Source organism: Ahaetulla prasina, chromosome 12, assembly GCF_028640845.1.
Source record: "Ahaetulla prasina isolate Xishuangbanna chromosome 12, ASM2864084v1, whole genome shotgun sequence".
Taxonomy (NCBI): Eukaryota; Metazoa; Chordata; class Lepidosauria; order Squamata; family Colubridae; genus Ahaetulla; species Ahaetulla prasina.
In genome coordinates this window covers 13,664,666-13,682,183 of record NC_080550.1, presented here as the reverse complement: position 1 = coordinate 13,682,183, position 17,518 = coordinate 13,664,666, and the positions used below count along the sequence as shown (strand labels likewise).

General features: G+C 44.3%; 2 protein-coding genes across 2 annotated transcripts; one reads left to right on the top strand and one right to left on the bottom strand.

The window, feature by feature from the left end:
• Positions 1-3,100: 3,100 nt before the first annotated feature.
• Positions 3,101-4,624, bottom strand: LOC131184210 (C3a anaphylatoxin chemotactic receptor-like). Its single transcript, XM_058155282.1, has one exon. The coding sequence runs from the start codon at positions 4,529-4,531 to the stop codon at positions 3,512-3,514; it is 1,020 nt and encodes a 339-aa protein (XP_058011265.1). The 5' UTR covers positions 4,532-4,624; the 3' UTR covers positions 3,101-3,511.
• A 1,583-nt stretch (positions 4,625-6,207) lies between these two features.
• CTRL (chymotrypsin like) lies at positions 6,208-15,830 on the top strand. The gene is made up of 7 exons (XM_058155418.1): positions 6,208-6,262; positions 7,597-7,700; positions 10,290-10,369; positions 11,498-11,579; positions 13,859-14,039; positions 14,200-14,333; positions 15,528-15,830. Exons 1-7 carry the CDS (start codon positions 6,208-6,210, stop codon positions 15,687-15,689), a joined length of 798 nt encoding a protein of 265 aa, XP_058011401.1. The 3' UTR covers positions 15,690-15,830.
• Positions 15,831-17,518: the final 1,688 nt, after the last annotated feature.

Genomic DNA, 17,518 nt, shown 5'->3' with positions numbered 1-17,518 from the left:
TATGAAGTTAGTTTCGTAACTGCCATTAGCCCAAACTGATTCTCAGATCTAGAATTTCTAAAGAGTCTTGTGAAAGAAAGAGAAAGAAAGAATCTCGTGAAAGGAAGTCTTCTGCAATTGTTAGTAGTGCAGAGTTGGGAAACGATTCCTCAGCCTCCTCCTAATACTTTTGCCCTGACTATATTAAACCTTTTGAGATAGACTTCGCTTTTTATCCATTACTGTTGTGACCCAGGCCCAAGTAGGTAGTAGGAAACTCAGTCAGTGTAAAAACAAACAAACTTTATTCGAACAGCTAAGAATTATTTCATTCTCGGCGTAGTCCAACTAAATTAAAGCAAATTCCTCCCAACACAAATTCCTCAGTCCTATCACCAACCTTGGTCCAATTAAGCAAACTGCCAAAGGCCTTTCTCGGCAAAACTTCAGAAGACACCAATATGAAACAAATGCAACAAGACAAAGCTATCAACGTTGTTTTCCAGCAAAGAGCTCAAACGCCATTGCTGCTCTTTTAAGCCTTATGGGAGGAGCCAATCATCTCTTGGCCCTACTCCCGAGTCGTCCTCTTTGCTTGAGTTGCTCTTGCCTTCTGGCAGCTCTTCTCATGCGTGCATTAGGAACAGGTTCCTCCTGTTCCTCTGCCTCACTACTGTCAGCCTCTGGAGGCTCTGGAGTCTGCACATCACTCCCCGATGGCCCTGGTCCCACCTCTGCCTCCAACGCAGAGCCCTCATCCGGGCTTTCCCCAACCTTCAGGACTGGCCCACGTTCTTCCTCAGCCTCATCACTGTTTGACCCTGTTGCCAGCTCTGCAGGCAGCTGGCGGACCACAACAATTACATGCAGAGTTTTGGAGTAAAAGTGTTTCTCTGAGTCATACTGTACCAGCAACACATCACATCCTACTTGTTTCCAGTCACCTACTGTCACAAACTAAGCCAGTTTTCAGACTGGGGAGGGCAGGAGGAGCCCTTGGTGGCTCCTCAGTGTCCTATCATCACCTTGAATATTATAAATGTGGGGGTGGGGAGGGGGAAGAGTTACTGTGTTCACATAAGATCTTTGCCTCTTATGACTGACTTGGAAGATATTTTTCCTTATGAACGAAGTCTTTTCTACATATTAAGTTAGGATGTACTTGAAGTTCTGCCTTCACAAGCATAAGTACATGAAGGCAAGAATATATGATTTAAACCAGGGGTCTCCAACCTTAGTAACTTTAAGGTTTGTGGATTTCAACTCCCAGAGTTCCTCAGCCAGCAAAGCTGGCTGAGGAATTCTAGAAGTTGAAATCCACAAGCCTTAAAGTTACTAAGGTTGGAGACCCCTGATTTAAACTGAGATGACAATACACGCTAAAAACCATAAGAGCAGCCTTAATGGATGAGAGCAAAGGCTACTCTAGACTAGTTCTGTGTTCTTTAATGGCCAAATGGAAGCCTAGAAGAAACCAACCAAGTGACATAATGTCCTCCTACTGCTCATGTTCCCATCAATTCTTATCAAGGGCTGTGTTTCCTCTTCTACTGGAAATACCGTGTTTCCTGGAAAATAAGGCCCTGTCTTATATTTTTTTTTAACCCCAAAATAAGCGCTTGGCCTTATTTTCAGTGAGGTCTTATTATTTTGGGGCGCGTGGAGCAAGACGAGGCTCCTCTTGCCGTCTTACCTGATTTCCAGAGGAAATGGCGGGGACCGGCTGTGCATGTGTTTAAATATTTTTAGGGAAGGCTTATTTTGGGGGGAGAGCTTATTATCTGGGGAGGTCTTATTGTTGGGGAAACACGGTAATGTATGGTCATTCTAGCTACTAGCCATAGAAAGCCTTAACTTCAGGTAATCACCAGCAACTGCAATCCATGAATTTGATAAGAGGCATCAACAGAAGAGTCTAATTTGATTTTTGCAGAGATATTTTTTAGGCATATAGCAACTGAATTGTTTCCCATTCTGTTTCCAGTCGCAGTAGCAAATTGGTTTTTCTGGGACATAAAAGCCATATTTGGAATATACCATAGAGCAGGGGTCTCCAATCTTGGCCACTTTAAACCTGGAGGACTTCAACTCCCAGAATTCCCCAGCCAGCTCTGCTTTAACTACATTAAAGACTTAGTGAAATGGGATTTGGTTCCAGAGACTCTTAACCGAGAAAACTGACGGTCAGTTCTCTCTATTAACCCCCACTCTTCCCCAAACCACCAACAAGGAAAAGAGATTCTTGCTGTATAATATTTGTAATCACAACAGGAAGGGATGCATTGCAGAAGTAAAGTAGGAAATTTGACCAGAAAACAGGCATTTTCAGGAAGTGTCTTATCAGATCCTTATCACATTCTTTTTCTGGTGGTAACATTCCCACTTAAGGGGCTATCAAGAAACACATGGAAGTGCTTCACCTCACATTGATCTGACCAGCATTAAAATACGGTTTTGAGTCCCTGAAGAAATTCATGCATTGCACTGCTAAACTATAATCTGGTTTGGGATTGGTATAGCAATCCTCATGATGTAATAAGTTGCATGATTCAGCTGATTTTGGCAAACCCCAGAAAATAACCCGTGACTTAGCAGGAAAGGTAAAAACCACATTTCTCCTTCAACTTTTCATTGGATACACCCTTGAAGAAAGATTAGAAGGTTTTACTTCAGTGTTTCCATTAAAAATACCTTTTGTTATGGGTAAGCCAGGACTTAATTCAAGCTTAATTAAGCAGATAAGTCAGGATCATGAGCTAAACTTTAATGTTTGTGTGCCTCTTTAAATTCCAGTAAGGAATTTAAAGTTAATTTAGACCTGGATACAGTAAGCCATAAGAAGCAAACATTACTAATTCCTTCTGTAGGGTTTGTCTGAGGGGAGGAGTAAAGCAATATAGCTATTTGGGGAAAACAAATAAAACAGTAATAATCAAACAAGCCACACCAGAGAAAATAAAACATCCCCAAATTGGCATCATGGAGTTGTCAATATTCCCAACTAAAATAGTTCTCTGAAGACCTTTGTGTCAGCATTCCAGAACAACCCAACTCCAATTAAAGACTCCGAGACAGGCATCATCTCAAATCTTTCATTTATTGGAATAGGTATACTGGCACATCTGGGAAAACCCGAATCTGAGAGTTCTGGGTTTTCCCCTTAGTAAATCAAAATCCCAAATCCAGCCCCTGCACCCATCAGTCTGTCACATGGCCCAATCACCATCCCTCCCATCTCGAGATATCACTACAACCCTCCTCCTCCAGATGCAAGAACACCATGGCCTTGACCGAAGGGAAGAATGCTATTATGTCTAACAAAAAAATCACTCTATCAAATCCCCCATCCGACTTTCCCAAGCGCAAGAAGACGGCAGCGTGGAAGCTTCCGGTGTTAATATGGCTTCCAAAGCTGACACTTTGTTCTCACCTCAGTTTTTCTATGTCCTCTAAAATCTTTGGTCTACAATCTTCCCCTATAGTCCTTCCTAGATGCAACAATTACATTCCACTCAGAAAATAAAAGAGTTTGCTATCCAATTCGCTCCCAGTTCTTCTCGAACTGCAAAGTCTGCATGGAAACGGTATTGTCCTTCGTTAATTTTTCCTCTGTGTCGTTGCGCAGTTTTTCAAACAATTTTGCAAAATTGGTCTCGCGTAGCCCACCGCGGAAACTCCGTGCTGCGAAGGCGTAGAGAATAGGGTTGATGCAGCTGCTGAGAAAGGCCACCGCCCCATGGACGTTTGTTAAAACATGAATGGACTCGAGTAAGTTCTGGCTGACCTGGGGCTTGGCATGCCTCAGCAACAACGCAGAGATGATGATGAGGTTTAAGATGTGATAAGGAAGCCAGCAGACAAAGAAGGCGCCAACCACTGCAGCAATGAGCTTCCCGGTTTTCATTTCCTTGTGGTTTTTCAGAGTCCGAACCTTCCTCGCCACGTAAGTGTAGCAGACTGCCAGCACAGCAAAAGGGATCACGAAGCCAAACAGCGTCTCTACTATGTTAACCGCGAGGCGCTGGTTGTCGGAGTCGTAAAATTCATCCGTGCATTTCTCTCTGGGCATCTCTTTGGATGAAAATATCAAGCACGGACAGGAGAGAAGCCCGGCTAGCAACCAAACGGCCAGCATTATCCCATGGGTTTCTCTTGGCTTCCGCCATCTTTGGGAAGCAAGTGGAAGGACCACCACAGCAAAGCGATGGAGGCTCATTAACGTGATGGAGAAGATGCTGGTGTAGACGGTCAGATACACAAGGTACATGAGGAACCGGCACATGAAGTCTCCAAACACCCATCCTTTGGCGAAATAGTAAGTCCAGAAAGGCACAGTCAGTATTACCAGTAAGTCAGCCACAGCTATGTTCAGGATGAGGGCAATGGTGAATGAGCGCTGGGGGAATTTGGAAAGGATGGTCCAGATCACGAGACCATTGCCAGGAACCCCAATCAGGAAGCACAAAGTGAGGAACACGGTTGGAATCACTTTGGCCTCCAGAGCTTCTGTAGTCTGGTTGGTTGGTGTGCCTGTGGCATGAAGGAGGGCCATTCTGTGTCCATATAGTCGTGCCTAAAAACAAAACAGCTCCAAGACAAATGCATAGGATCCCCACAGAGTCAATAAGATTCCCCAAGAAGAAGATGATCTCTCTCTCAGTTTCTTTTTAAAAGAGGGTGGGTTTTTTGGGGTTTTGTTTTTTTTACTCAGACTGGGACATCCTGATTGGTTCTGTAAGAGACGTATACGAGAAATAGAAATGCTTTTCTCCAGTCCACTTCCTTTTGGAGGATTCTTGCCTATGACCCAATTCCTACAAGGTTGAGTAAGAGTTCTGTTTTGACGTCTGCAGTGGCATTGTCAGGAAAGCAGGTCTGCAGAATGGAGCTACATCACAGGCAACAACCAAACACAATGTTCTCAGAAAGGGCCCCAGTTAGTGTCTCTGGACTTCCTGGAGAAATCTAGAGACCTTCAGATTTCTACAGTAAGTTCTACCATATCACAAGGTCTAAAATGGACAGCTAACATCAAAAATATCATCAAAGAAGTATATCAAAGAATGCTTTTTCTGCGCCAGCTCAGAAAGCTCAAACTGCCCAAGGAGCTGCTGATCCAGTTCTACAGAGGAATTATTGAGTCTATCATCAGCACCTCTATAACTGTTTGGTTTGGTTCTGCAACCCAACAAGACAGACACGGACTTCAGAGGATAATTAGAACTGCAGAAAAAACAACGGCTACCAACCTGCCTTCCATTGAGGACCTGTATACTGCAGGAGTCAAAAAGAGGGCTGTGAGAATATTTACAGACCCCTCACATCCTGGACATAAACTCCTACCCTGTTTCAACTCCTACCCTCAAAACGATGCTATAGAGCACTGCACACCAGAACAACTAGACACAAGAACAGTTTTTTCCCGAACGCCATCACTCTGCTAAACAAATAATTCCCTTCACACTGTCAAACTATTTACTAAATTTGCACTAGTATTAATCTCATTGTTCCCATCACCCATCTCCTTCCTCTTATGACTGCATGACTGTAGCTTTGTTGCTTGTTTCCTTACGATTTATACTGATATCGATTGTTTCCTGATTGCTTAATTGTAGCCTATGACTATCATGAAGTGTTGTATCATTAAGTGTTAAATTTGTACCCCATGACTATCATTAAGTGTGGTAAGTGTTGTACCTTGATGAACGTATCTTTTCTTTTATGTACACTGAGAGCATATGCACCAAAGACAAATTCCTTGTGTGTCCAATCACATTTGGCCAATAAAAAATTCAATTCAATTCAATTCAATTCAATTCAATTCTATTCTATTCTATTCTATTCTATTCTATTCTATTCTATTCTATTCTGGAGAAGTGTGGAAAGATTTTAGAACTGGTTGGGTGAAAAGAAGACAGGGGTGATTAAGCTAAGTCTGAAACTCTACAGATGGCCAACAAGGGAACTTGGACTCTACTGTTCTGCTTGAAAGAAAAAGACCGTTGTGCGAAACAGGTGTTGTTTGCAAACTCTGTGGCACTGTTGGTGAAACGTCCTTGACAAGACACCTGCATCATGCCACCAAGGCTAAATTTAGTCTGCTCCTGCTATCATCAATCCAAGGATGTGGGGAGGGGAAGTCAATCACACCTGGCGAAGTGCCACAGCTCATAGTAATAAAAACCTAGCAGCACCCGGGACCTAACGCTCCTGGGAGTAGCAACCAAAATGACTTTCCTGTGGGCGGCTCTTACTTACCTAGTACTCCTTGATGTTGCCTGGGGTGAGTAAAGCATGTGTTGTCTTTCTAGGTTGGTTGGTTGCTTCCTATTCTTTGACCACGACTGATGGATCATGCAGTTCCCATGTGGCGGGAAGCATGCTTAGGTTCATTGCTTGCAACACATTACGCACAAACGCACAACCCACGTTGCCTAATTCGCAGGCATGCTTGGTTGACTGTCTTCCCTTGCAAAACAAGAGTAATAGGCTGGGAAAGGAAGAGTGTTTCCAGCTACAACTCTTGGCGGGGGGTGGGGGTGTTGATAACTCTTCTTCAAAGAGAAATTGTGAATGATGCCAAGGAAGCAGTTTTCTGGCAGTTAAGACAGCTTGCCCTTGCCTTCTTTGGGATGCACTTCCCCATTCCAGCAGTGCCCATTTCAAAAATTGCTCTGCTATATAACATCACATGCAGACAAAGAGGGACACGATTAAACGCATAGGAAGCAACGTGGAGGACAGTTCGTTTAGAAGACTGAAATGGACATTCACATGGAGTTAAATCAAATTTACTTTGGCCCACTGGTGAAATCCCAATTTTTTTACTACCTGTTCTCTGGGTGTGGCTTGGTGGGCATGGTGTGGCTTGGTGTGCGTGGCTTGGTGGATGTGGCAGGGGAAGGATACTGCAAAATCTCCTTTCCCACCCCAATCCAGGGGAAGGATACTGCAAAATCCCCATTTCCTCCGGATCAGCTGGGACTTGGGAGGGAGAGAATAGATGGGGGTGGGGCCAGACAGAATTTTTACTACCAGTTCTCCAAACTACTCAAAATTTCCACTACCGGTTCTCCAGAACTGGTCAGAACCAGCTGAAACCCACCTCTGAAGGATACTGCAAAATCCCCATTCCCTCCCCACTCCTGGGGGAAGGATATTGCAAAATCTCCATTCCCACCCCACTCCAGGGGAAGGATACTGCAAAATCTCCATTCCCATCCCACTCTGGGGCCAGCCAGACGTAGTATTTGCCGGTTCTCTGAATTGCTCAAAATTTCTGCTACCGGTTCTCCAGAACCTGTCAGAACCTGCTGGATTTCACCCCTGCTTCGGTCCTACTTTGTCCTCCAAATTTTCAAAATGTGGGCCCTGCCAAATGTATCACTCAATTATGGCTTTCTCAGCTTGAGAAATAAAAATGCCCCTATTCTGTAGCCTAAAGTGTAGCAGCCAACCAGTTGCCTGTAAATTCTGGTTTCTCTGAGCTTGTCAAGAGTAGGCAGCAAATGAACAAATCTGAACAATCCTCCACCACCTTGGAGGATCCTCAAAGAAGGCTACTCCATCCAGAACTGAGATACTTATCAGATTGACCCTCTCTTTGTCTTTTCATAGGCTGTGGGAACCCAGTCATTAAGCCCAATGTGAAAGATACAGAGAGAATTATCAATGGGGTGGATGCCATTCCTGGTTCTTGGCCCTGGCAGGTCTCGCTGCAGGTAAGGTTCATGGTCACTGGTAGGTGAGTAGTGTGGGGGACAAGTACTATTCTCTTTATATCCAAGATGCTGAACTGCATTTTGGTCACAGCAGGCAAGCTGAAGCTGCCTGAGGACCCTGGAATGGAAGACGATAGAGGATGAACATGAAATCATGGTCGGATTGAATTGAGTCAAACACATGGGCACAATTAAAGGACATTGTTTATGATAGAAGGTAGAGTGGTGTGGTGGTCTAACGGTGAAGACCCTTGCCTCACATTCATAAGATTGAGAGTTCAACCTTAGGTAGTGGCATATGTTTGTCTCCTAAGGCGCAAAGGAAAAATATCTGCTATGAACCCCTGTGTAGGCATCAGGAAGGGCATCTGGCCAGTAAATGCTCAATTCCATCCAGTCGCCCCGACTCTACTTTAGATCAAGGGATTACAGGGTCAAAAAAAGAGAGTTTATGTTAGAAGGTGCTAGTATGGAAAAGGCAGGCTTGGAGACTCCTTAGAAGAGCAGAATCTCAAGCCAAACCATCATTCAGTCACTCCGTGTGGTTGTCAGATCTTATATTCCTGCAGTAAAGGTTGTGTTATAATTCATACTGCTTTTGTAAAAATTATTAGCATTTTAGAAAGTCTATAACAGTAGTGGTGAATCGAGTGCCGAACAGGTCTGTGTTTCGCATGCTTTGTGTGCGTGCGTGCCATCCATGCTAACACACAGCTCCTCCCCCATGCGCTGCGTGCGCAAGTGCACCATCTGTGCATGCGCACAGCTTTTGCGCGGGCCCCACTGTGCACTGCATGCACAACCACACCATCTGCACGTGTGTGTGGTTTTCACACACGCAATGCACGCATGCAAACGCCATCTGCTCATGTGCACGCTGCGCACCAGTACTCTTGTGCGCATGCGCAGGAGAGCTCCGAAGACCAGTTGGGTTCCCTGAATTGTTTGCATGCACACCGGAGGTCCGAACAGCAGCTGGGCGTGCGCTCATGCGCAGCTGAAGGGGTGCAGTTGGGTGACAGCTCGTGTGCCCGGAAAAATGGCTCTGTGTGTCACTTCCGGCACGCTTGCCATAGGTTCACCATCACAGGTCTATAACCACGGGCCTTGTGACTTCTGTGATCTTCTGGGAGGATCCCATTGATTGTTGTGGCTATGCATTCCAAGATGGGATACTTTTGGCTGCTTCCTTAAATGGGTATTTTCCTCACAATGTGTCGAGCCCAGCTCCGGCTCGACAAGTGACGCTACAGGGATCCGGATCGTGGGAGCAACCCCTAATCAAAGATCCAAAGGGATTACATATCAGGGACCTGTTCGAGGGGTGCAGGCATCTGCGTTTGGGAAGCATGAGAAAAGAATCAGCACACTGGTGGCCAGGATAGAGGGAGATGAGGGCTGGGCATTAGGAAGAGCTGCTTTAGTTCCAGGATTTAGCAGATGACATGGCAGATGAGGCTGTCAGACGAGGAGGGAGAGAGCAGCCGGGTGTACCCAATCAACGGACCAGTTCAGCCATGGGGCGGGGCATGAGCAGCGCGGGATGTTTAAAAGGGGCTGAGAGGCAAAAGCTCTCAGCGCTGACTTTATTCAGAGAGACCTCGACTTTTACTGAGACCCGGTTTGTAGCAGACCCAATAAACGAAGTCACTATCGGAAAGAAAACCAAGTTGGCTTGTTTCTTCTCACGGCGTCTGACACAACTGTGGCTGAGCAAGCCGAGACAATGATACTTGAAGTGGGGAAAAGACGCCGCAGCTCTACTAATCCCAGGTTAAACTCTGAATGGTTTTAGTAAGCCTGATAATACTCATGAAAATAAATGAGGAATTGGACAAGAGCAGTTTGGCACAACAAAGCTACCCTTTTAAGACGTAATATTAGTGGAGAGGTGAAAATAGGGTAGGGTGGACTTGAAGCTGCCCCAGAAAAAGTGACTAAAATTTTGTTGCTGATAACAATGCAGTACTGTATTTCTACCTGGGTAGAGAGTTTTACATTTTTTAAAAACGTGGAAATCTCATTTTTGCTGACCTTCAGAACGTATGTATACATCTTTCCCATTTCCTGAAATTCCTGAAAATGATGTTTGAAAATGTAAATAAACTGGTGTTTATTTAAAAAAACCAAAGACTACTTATTACCTACTTTCTCTGTTGTACAAACTTTTTTTTAGTTAACTAATACTATTTGTGTGCAACTTTTAGTATTACGGTATATATTCTTTCTGGAGTTCTGGTAGAAGAGCGTGAGCATTTTTTTTGAAGATAAATTTATTTAGAGTTTCTTTGCCACTACTTTTGCATCCAGAGTGAGAAGGATGCTCAAATTAAGTGCCAATAGGACCTGGCTTTAGAATTCATTCGTATCCATACTTGGGATTCGTTCAGATTGGAAAAGGTGAACTACAGATTGGTCCCCGCACCCCCAATATTTAGTTCAGTCCTCCCCACCAAAAAAAAAATGAAAGGGGGAAGCAAGGAGGGAAAAAATTAGGAGCGTAAACTTGCCCAACAGCCTGTTTCCTTGATGCGTTTTATCCTTCGTGCGTTCCAAATCTGTGCTATTTTGAATTTATTTTTTTTCTAGACTAGCTCACGGCATCATTTTTGTGGCGGTTCCCTGATCAATGAGAATTGGGTTGTTACTGCTGCTCACTGCAATGTGGAGTAAGTACCAGTTTCATCCTTATTTTGAATCATCCGAGGCTGAGAGTTAAAAGTCCCCCAAGTCTCAAAATTGTGCCAAGGTTGGACACCCCTGCCCTAAGACTGTATCCCTCCCATAAAAGGGGAAGAGAATTCTCGCCATTGACCTCTGACCATCAAAAGGCCTTATCTGATTTAACCATCTCTTTCCGCATCTGCATCTCCAAATTATTCTATCCCTTTCTGAACTACTGAATCAACAAAATGATCTGAGATTCAAGAGTTTGAATCTCAATAGAGGCTATTCTATTTATGATAGCCTATTTATGTATTTATGATCTATGACCTATCACTTAATTGTTTTACATGTGAATACTGACAGCTTCTGCACCGGAAGCAAATTCCTTCTATGTCTGATCACATTTGGCCAATAAAGAATTCTATTCTATTCTATTCTATTCTATTCTATTCTATTCTATTCTATTCTATTCTATTCTATTCTATTCTATTCTATTCTATTCTATTCTATTCTATCCCATCCTATCCCATCCCATCCCATCCCATCCCATCCCAACTCTACTCTTATTCCATTCCATTCCACTCCACTCCATTCCATTCTATTCCATTCCTACTACTCTACTCTACTCTGCTCTACTCTACTCTACTCTAGTCTACTCTACTCTACTGCACTCCACTCCACTCCACTCCATTCCATTCTATTCCTACTCTACTCATTCCATTCCATTCCATTCCATTCCAACTCTACTCTTATTCTATTCCATTCCATCCCATTATTTCTATTCTATTCTATTCTATTCTATTCTATTCTATTCTATTCTATTCTATTCTATTCTATTCTATTCTATTCTATTCTATTCTATTCCGACTTGATTCTACTCTCTTATTCTTTTCCATTCCATTCATTTCTATTTCTTTTCCATTGCTACTCTACTCTATTTCTGTTCTATTCTATTTTCTATCCTACCCTAAACTACCCTACCCTACCCTACCCTTCTTCTTCTTCCATCCCCAGCACTAAAGGATTGATTTACATTATGTCTCAATGCCCAGTTTAGCTGCATGTATGCATCAGAGAGAAGAAGATCCCAATAGAAACATTAGACATGAGCTGTGTTTTTATTTCTCCAGAGCGGGAATACACTTTGCTTTCTTTGGACTGCAGAACAGATTTGAGAATGCTGCGCCAGTCCAATGGCGATCCATAGTCAAGGTGAGTGGCTCATTTGGGACGATATCCATGCAAGGAAAGCACATTGAGGCATCAGGGATAGAAGTAAGATCACGTGATCATCATCTTTACATTTTTTTTTTGTTTGGTCCCACCTTCCGATCAGCTTGTGGTTTGTAATGGAAATCATTTAAAATTATTTATTGATGCTCACCTCACAGAGCAATGCAACCCCACAGTTGTGGATGTCATGACAAACCGTTCTTCTAAGCCATGGGTTGTTGGCCTAATTGGTTCACTTTACATTAAGTTATAAAAGCTGGTTTACAAATTATGGTGGTTGGCTCTGCCAAGTCAAAATAAACATTGATGCGCCTTATGCCTTACTGTAGACAGTCCAGGATAATGGCTATTGACTTTCCTTCCTCGCTTTCATTAGGGCATAATTTATTTCAGTCTAGTATTGTCTCTTTCAATATCTGGAGACCCATGTTTATTTGAATCCCATAATAATTCCTTCATATTACAACATAGAATATAGAATAACAGGACTGGAAGGTACTTTGGAGGTCTTCTAGTCCAGGGGTCTTCAACCTTGGCAAGTTTAAGCCTGGTGGACTTCAACTCCCAGAATCCCCCAGTCCACCACCACCCTGCTCAAGCAGAAAAAGCTATACCATTTTGGACAAATGGCCATCCTTCTTCTTAAGAATTCCAGTGATGAAGCACTCACGAATTCTGGAGGCAATTCATTGATTCATTGTTCTCATGGCAGGATATCTCTTCGATAAGCTTCCACACTTCTTGCCCTGTCCTCAGATGCTTTGGAAAGTAGACTCAACCAGAGGTGGTATTCAGCAGGTTCTGACAGGTTCTGGAGAACCGGTAGCGGAAATTTTGAGTAGTTCAGAGAACCGGCAAATGCACCCTCTGGCTGGCCCCAGAGTGGGATGGGAATGGAGATTTTGCAATATCCTTCCCCCAGGAGTGGAGAGGGAATGGGGATTTTGCAGTATCTTTCCCCCAGGAGTGGTGAGGGAATGGAGATTGTGCAGTATTCTTCCCCCAGGAGTGGGGAGGGAATGGGGATTGTGCAACATCCTTCCCCTGGAGTGGGGTGGGAATGGAGCTTTTGCAGCATCCTTCCCCCAGGAGTGGGGAGGGAATGGAGATTTTGCAATATCCTTCCCCTAGGAGTGGTGAGGAAATGGGGATTTTGCAGTATCCTTCCCTGCCATGCCCACCAAACCATGCCCGCCAAGCCACACCACACCCACCAAGCCACGCCCACAGAACGAGTAGAAAAAAAGTTTGAATTCCACCACTAGGTCCAACCCCCTCTTGTCTGTGACTGGTCCTCAGTTACTAGAAGATTGCTATCATGTCACCCCGAGTCCTTCTGTTAGTCAGATTAGAGACATACCTAGTTCCTGTTCATCATATGTTTTAACCTCCGGTCCTTTTTTCTTTGTTGCTGTTCTCTGGACTCTTTCTAGAGTCTCAGCATCTTAACATTGGTTCTAGCTATTGTGTTAAGATAGCCGCTACATTAAATTTTCTCCAGCTTAATTTTCTAGACTGTCATTCTCCAGCTTAGAGTTGAGACTGTCATTCTCAATTCTCCGATGATGTTGGGTATAATGGAAGATGCAGTCCCATAAATCTGGAGTACACGAAGTTGGCAAAACCTCATTTTCCTGCTTTTATTTTCTTTTTACTTATTTTCGTTTAGAGATTCTTAACGAACGAAAAGATAGCACTCCCACAATCTGTGATTTTAGATTAAGATCTAAAGCAGTGGTGAAATCCAATTTTTTTTTATTACCGGTTCTGTGGGCGTGGCTTAATGGGCGTGGTCTGTCTTGGTGGGCATGGCAGGGGAAGGATACTGCATGGTTTGGTGGGCGTGGCTTGGTGGGCGTGGCAGGGGAAGGAAATCTCCATTTCCACCCCACTCTGGGGCCAGCCAGAAGTGGTATTTGCCAGTTCTCCAAACTACTCAAATTTTTTGCTACCAGTTCTCCAAACTGCTCAAAATTTCCACTACCGGTTCTCCAAACTCTTCAAAATTTCCGCTGCCGGTTCTCCAGAACCTGTTAGAACCTGCTGGATTTCACCACTGATCTAAAGGCAATATGAAGAAACCCAGTATTTCCATTCAGAAATACCAACAGTTATCAGTCTTGCATAACCATATTGCTGATAATCTTGGTTTTTGGATAGAAAGAACTCTGAAGGGCCTACCAGGGAGTGATGGATCTTAAATCAAGCAGAGACTATAATTTTTTAAGGTTTCTCCTTCTACTCCTGATGTTTTCCAGGTGATCACCAATCCTGCCTGGGACCCCTACAATATAAATAATGACGTCACCCTATTGAAGCTGTCTTCTCCAGTGCAGCTGAATGACTATGTATCCCCGGTCTGTCTGGCTTCTCCCACAGAGGTTTTAACCCCGGATTTAAAGTGCGTCACAACCGGTTGGGGACGGGACAAGCTAAACTGTAAGTGGCTATTTGGGAACCAGGCAGGCTGAGAAAACCCAAACAAGAAAGCGAAGATGCCAGCCTGCCTTCTTTAGTTCAATCTGACAATTCCAACCGGTTGCTTCGTCCACACAGATTTTTTTCATTCATTCTTTCTTTCTTTCTTTCTTTCTGCCAGCATATGAATCTGCAGTTATATTACAGCAAGTCGTTCTTCCCTTGGTGCAAGTAAACGTGTGCCAGCAAAAACATTCCTTGCCTATCACCACTTCTATGGTATGTGCAGGTGGAGCCGGATCCACATCCTGCCATGTAAGTTTCTCTGCACAAAGATTTTATCTGGGCAGCGTATCAAACTGCAAAAGGGAGGTTCTTTTATGTCCAGCCCATGGGTTTATTTTGGCAAGGTAGACAAATGCACCCAGTAGTATTCTTTTAGGTCAGTGATGGCTAACCTTTTTGCCATCGCGTGCCAAAAGCAGAGAGAGCAAGGGAGGGGATCGTGCACAGTTGTGCCCATACCCATAATCCAATGCCCCCCATGCCCCACGCCACACTTCCCCTACACATGCGCGCATGACCCCCCTGCGCTCCCCCTGCTTTTGGCATGTGACAGCAAAAAGGTTACTGGTGGGCCCAGTAGGCCCGTTTTTTTGCCCTTCCCAGGGTCCAGAGCCTTTCTTGGAGCCTGGGGAGGGTGAAAACAGCCTCCCTCACCCCTGAAGGTCCTCCAGAGGCCAGAAATGGCCCATTTCCCAACTTCCAGTGGGCCCGGAAGACCTGAAAATCAGCTGGCCAGCGTGTACATGCACACTGGAGCTGAGCTAGGACAACACTTGCAGATATGGCGCCATGTGCCACCTGTGGCACGCGTGCCATAGGTTCGCCATCAGGGTTTTAGGTTTTTCATAGCTTTGGCCCTACTCACTCAAAGGATACCAGAGTGCCAACCATGATCTGAAGATGAGGGCCTGTTGAAGAGCTTCAAAGGGCTTTTAAAAATCCAATTCATCTCCTTTGGGTTGAGGTCAACTCCTGGTGGCCTTCAAGGACCTGACTATGTGGTCTTCTTGGCAGCCAAACAAAAACGGTGGACCACTGCTGTCTTCGTCCAGGATGCTAGTTCAGTTTTCCAGGCTAGTTTACAATCCTTGATTTCCCCAAAGGTCTCTTATTCAAGTACAAATTGGGCTACCTAAGGAGATTCTGTCATCCAGGTCATGGTTGCACCAAAAGTACTTTTTCAAAAGGCAGCTGAACTTCCTTTGTTTTTTTTTTCCTTCGAGGCGTTTCCCTTCTCATCCAAGGAGCTTCTTTATTTCCGATTGAAGCAGCTTCTTGGATGAGAAGCAAAACGTTTTCAAGGAAAAACAAAGACAAGTGTCCAGTTGCCTTTTGAAAAAGCATCTTTGGTACAATTTGGGCTCCACCTTGGTTAATTTTTCTCCCTTCCGGCTAAAAAAAAAAATGTTTTCTTAAAAGCGTTTGCTTTTCTTTCCTTTTTAGGGTGATTCTGGTGGCCCTCTGGTATGCCAGAAAGGCTCAACTTGGTATCTGATTGGGATCGTCTCCTGGGGAAGCTCCAGCTGTAATATTTATACCCCTGCTGTGTATGCCCGAGTCTCCAAATTCCGCAATTGGATTGACCAAGTTGTAGCTAGAAACTGAGGACACTCTGGAGGGATACAAGACAAATGCTCTCACGGGGACTCCCCCCAATGTAGAAAATATATCAACATACATTCTCGCAACCGAGATACGGAAACAAACACACCAGTTTTCATTTCAAAGAAAAAAATCTTCTTCCAGTGATCATCTGTCATAATAAAACAAAGTAAATTACAAGTAATTCTCGAGTTACAACACTTCATTTAGCAACTGTTTGAAATTACGACATAATTTACCCCCAAGTACTTACGATAGTCCCAAGGTTACGAATGTCGGAGCACCACAGCGGTCGTCCACCCTTACAAACAACCATAGAAGTGATGCAACATTCACCCTGCCTATTCCTGCCCTGTCCTCACCCCCACCCCCACCCACCCCCAATTCAGGTCTCTTCTCTAGCCTCTCTGCCATGATTTCTTTGTCTGCTCTCAGCACTCCAAAAGCAAAGCAGTGAGAGCAGAGGGAGAGCGGGACCATCGCGCTCTGCTTGGCTCCTCTGACTCTGACTTCTGAAGCGGCAAGTAGCCTCAGTGAGTTTCCCTCAAAGGCTTCCAGTCTCGGTGCGGGAAAGCATTTGCATGCCGATGGAAGGCTTTGGGGCTGTGAAATTGCGCAGCTTCGAAGTTGTCCCATCGGCTTGCCAACACTTTGGGGGTCGAGACTGGAAGCTCCTGGGGGGCCGTGATCTCGCGCAAGTTCAGGCACCCATTCTCTGCAAAAGCGAAGAAGCCAAGCAGAGAAGCACACTTGTCCCTCTCTCCCTCTGGTCTCACCGCTCTGCTTTTGGAGCGCCGGGAGTACGCAAAGAAACCGCAGCAGACAGGGTGAAGACCGTTCACAAGATGAGTCTCCACAGATGTGGCAGGATTGTGGGGAGGGGTTTAGCAATTGTGAGGAGCATGAGATATTTCAGTAGGTCAGGAGGGGGCTTGGGTGGTCTTAAGCAGGTGGTCTGTTCCATCACTAGCCCCTCCACATGGCCTTCCCTTCCCTGAGGTACCTCATGTCCACTTAACAACCCGCGCATTCGATTAGCGAATGTGTGGCTGAAAGTAGGGAGTTTTCACATTCATTTTACCTGATTCACTCCAATGAATCCTCAGGTTACGAATGTAATTGGCAAGCTCTATTACATTCGTAACCCAAGGACTACCTGTAGTAACTTTCTTCAAGTGTCCGTATCAGAACTCTTGAGCTAATTCCAGCTGTTGTAGCATCTCAAACAAATTTTAAACTATTTTTTTTAAAAAAATCATAGTCATGGTTTAGAATCTTACTGAAAATCTCCCAATTATGCTTTGGCATCTCTAAGCTATTGGTGAAATAGCTCCACATATAAGCTATTTTGTCCTGAAGTATTTCATCCTTTAAGTATTTGAATGGCCAACACCAAAAGCAAGTTTTAGAAACGTAAACCTCTGCAAATATGGAAAACAGGAGACAATTTAAGAAGGGTTGTCCCATCTCACAGGATTTGATAAAACATATCTCAATGTCTATTAAAATACATAAAAGCCAGGAGCAGTTCCAGCCTTGTCTCTTTCAAGATTTGGACAAGCTTGTGTCCAAAGCTGACACAGGGTTTGATAAGATGGGAAAAATTATTGAATACAGGAATGCATATTATCTACAATCGCTTTCGAACAATTGTTTTTATACTCATCCACTAACTTGAGTTCAGAAGTGCAAGTCCTCACCAGCCTTTCATTAGAGCATGTATTACAACCATAAAAGGTAACGGTAAAGGTTTCCCTCACACATATGTGCTAGTCGTTCCTGACTCTAGGAGCGGTGTTCATCTCCATTTCAAAGCCGAAGAGCCAGCGCTG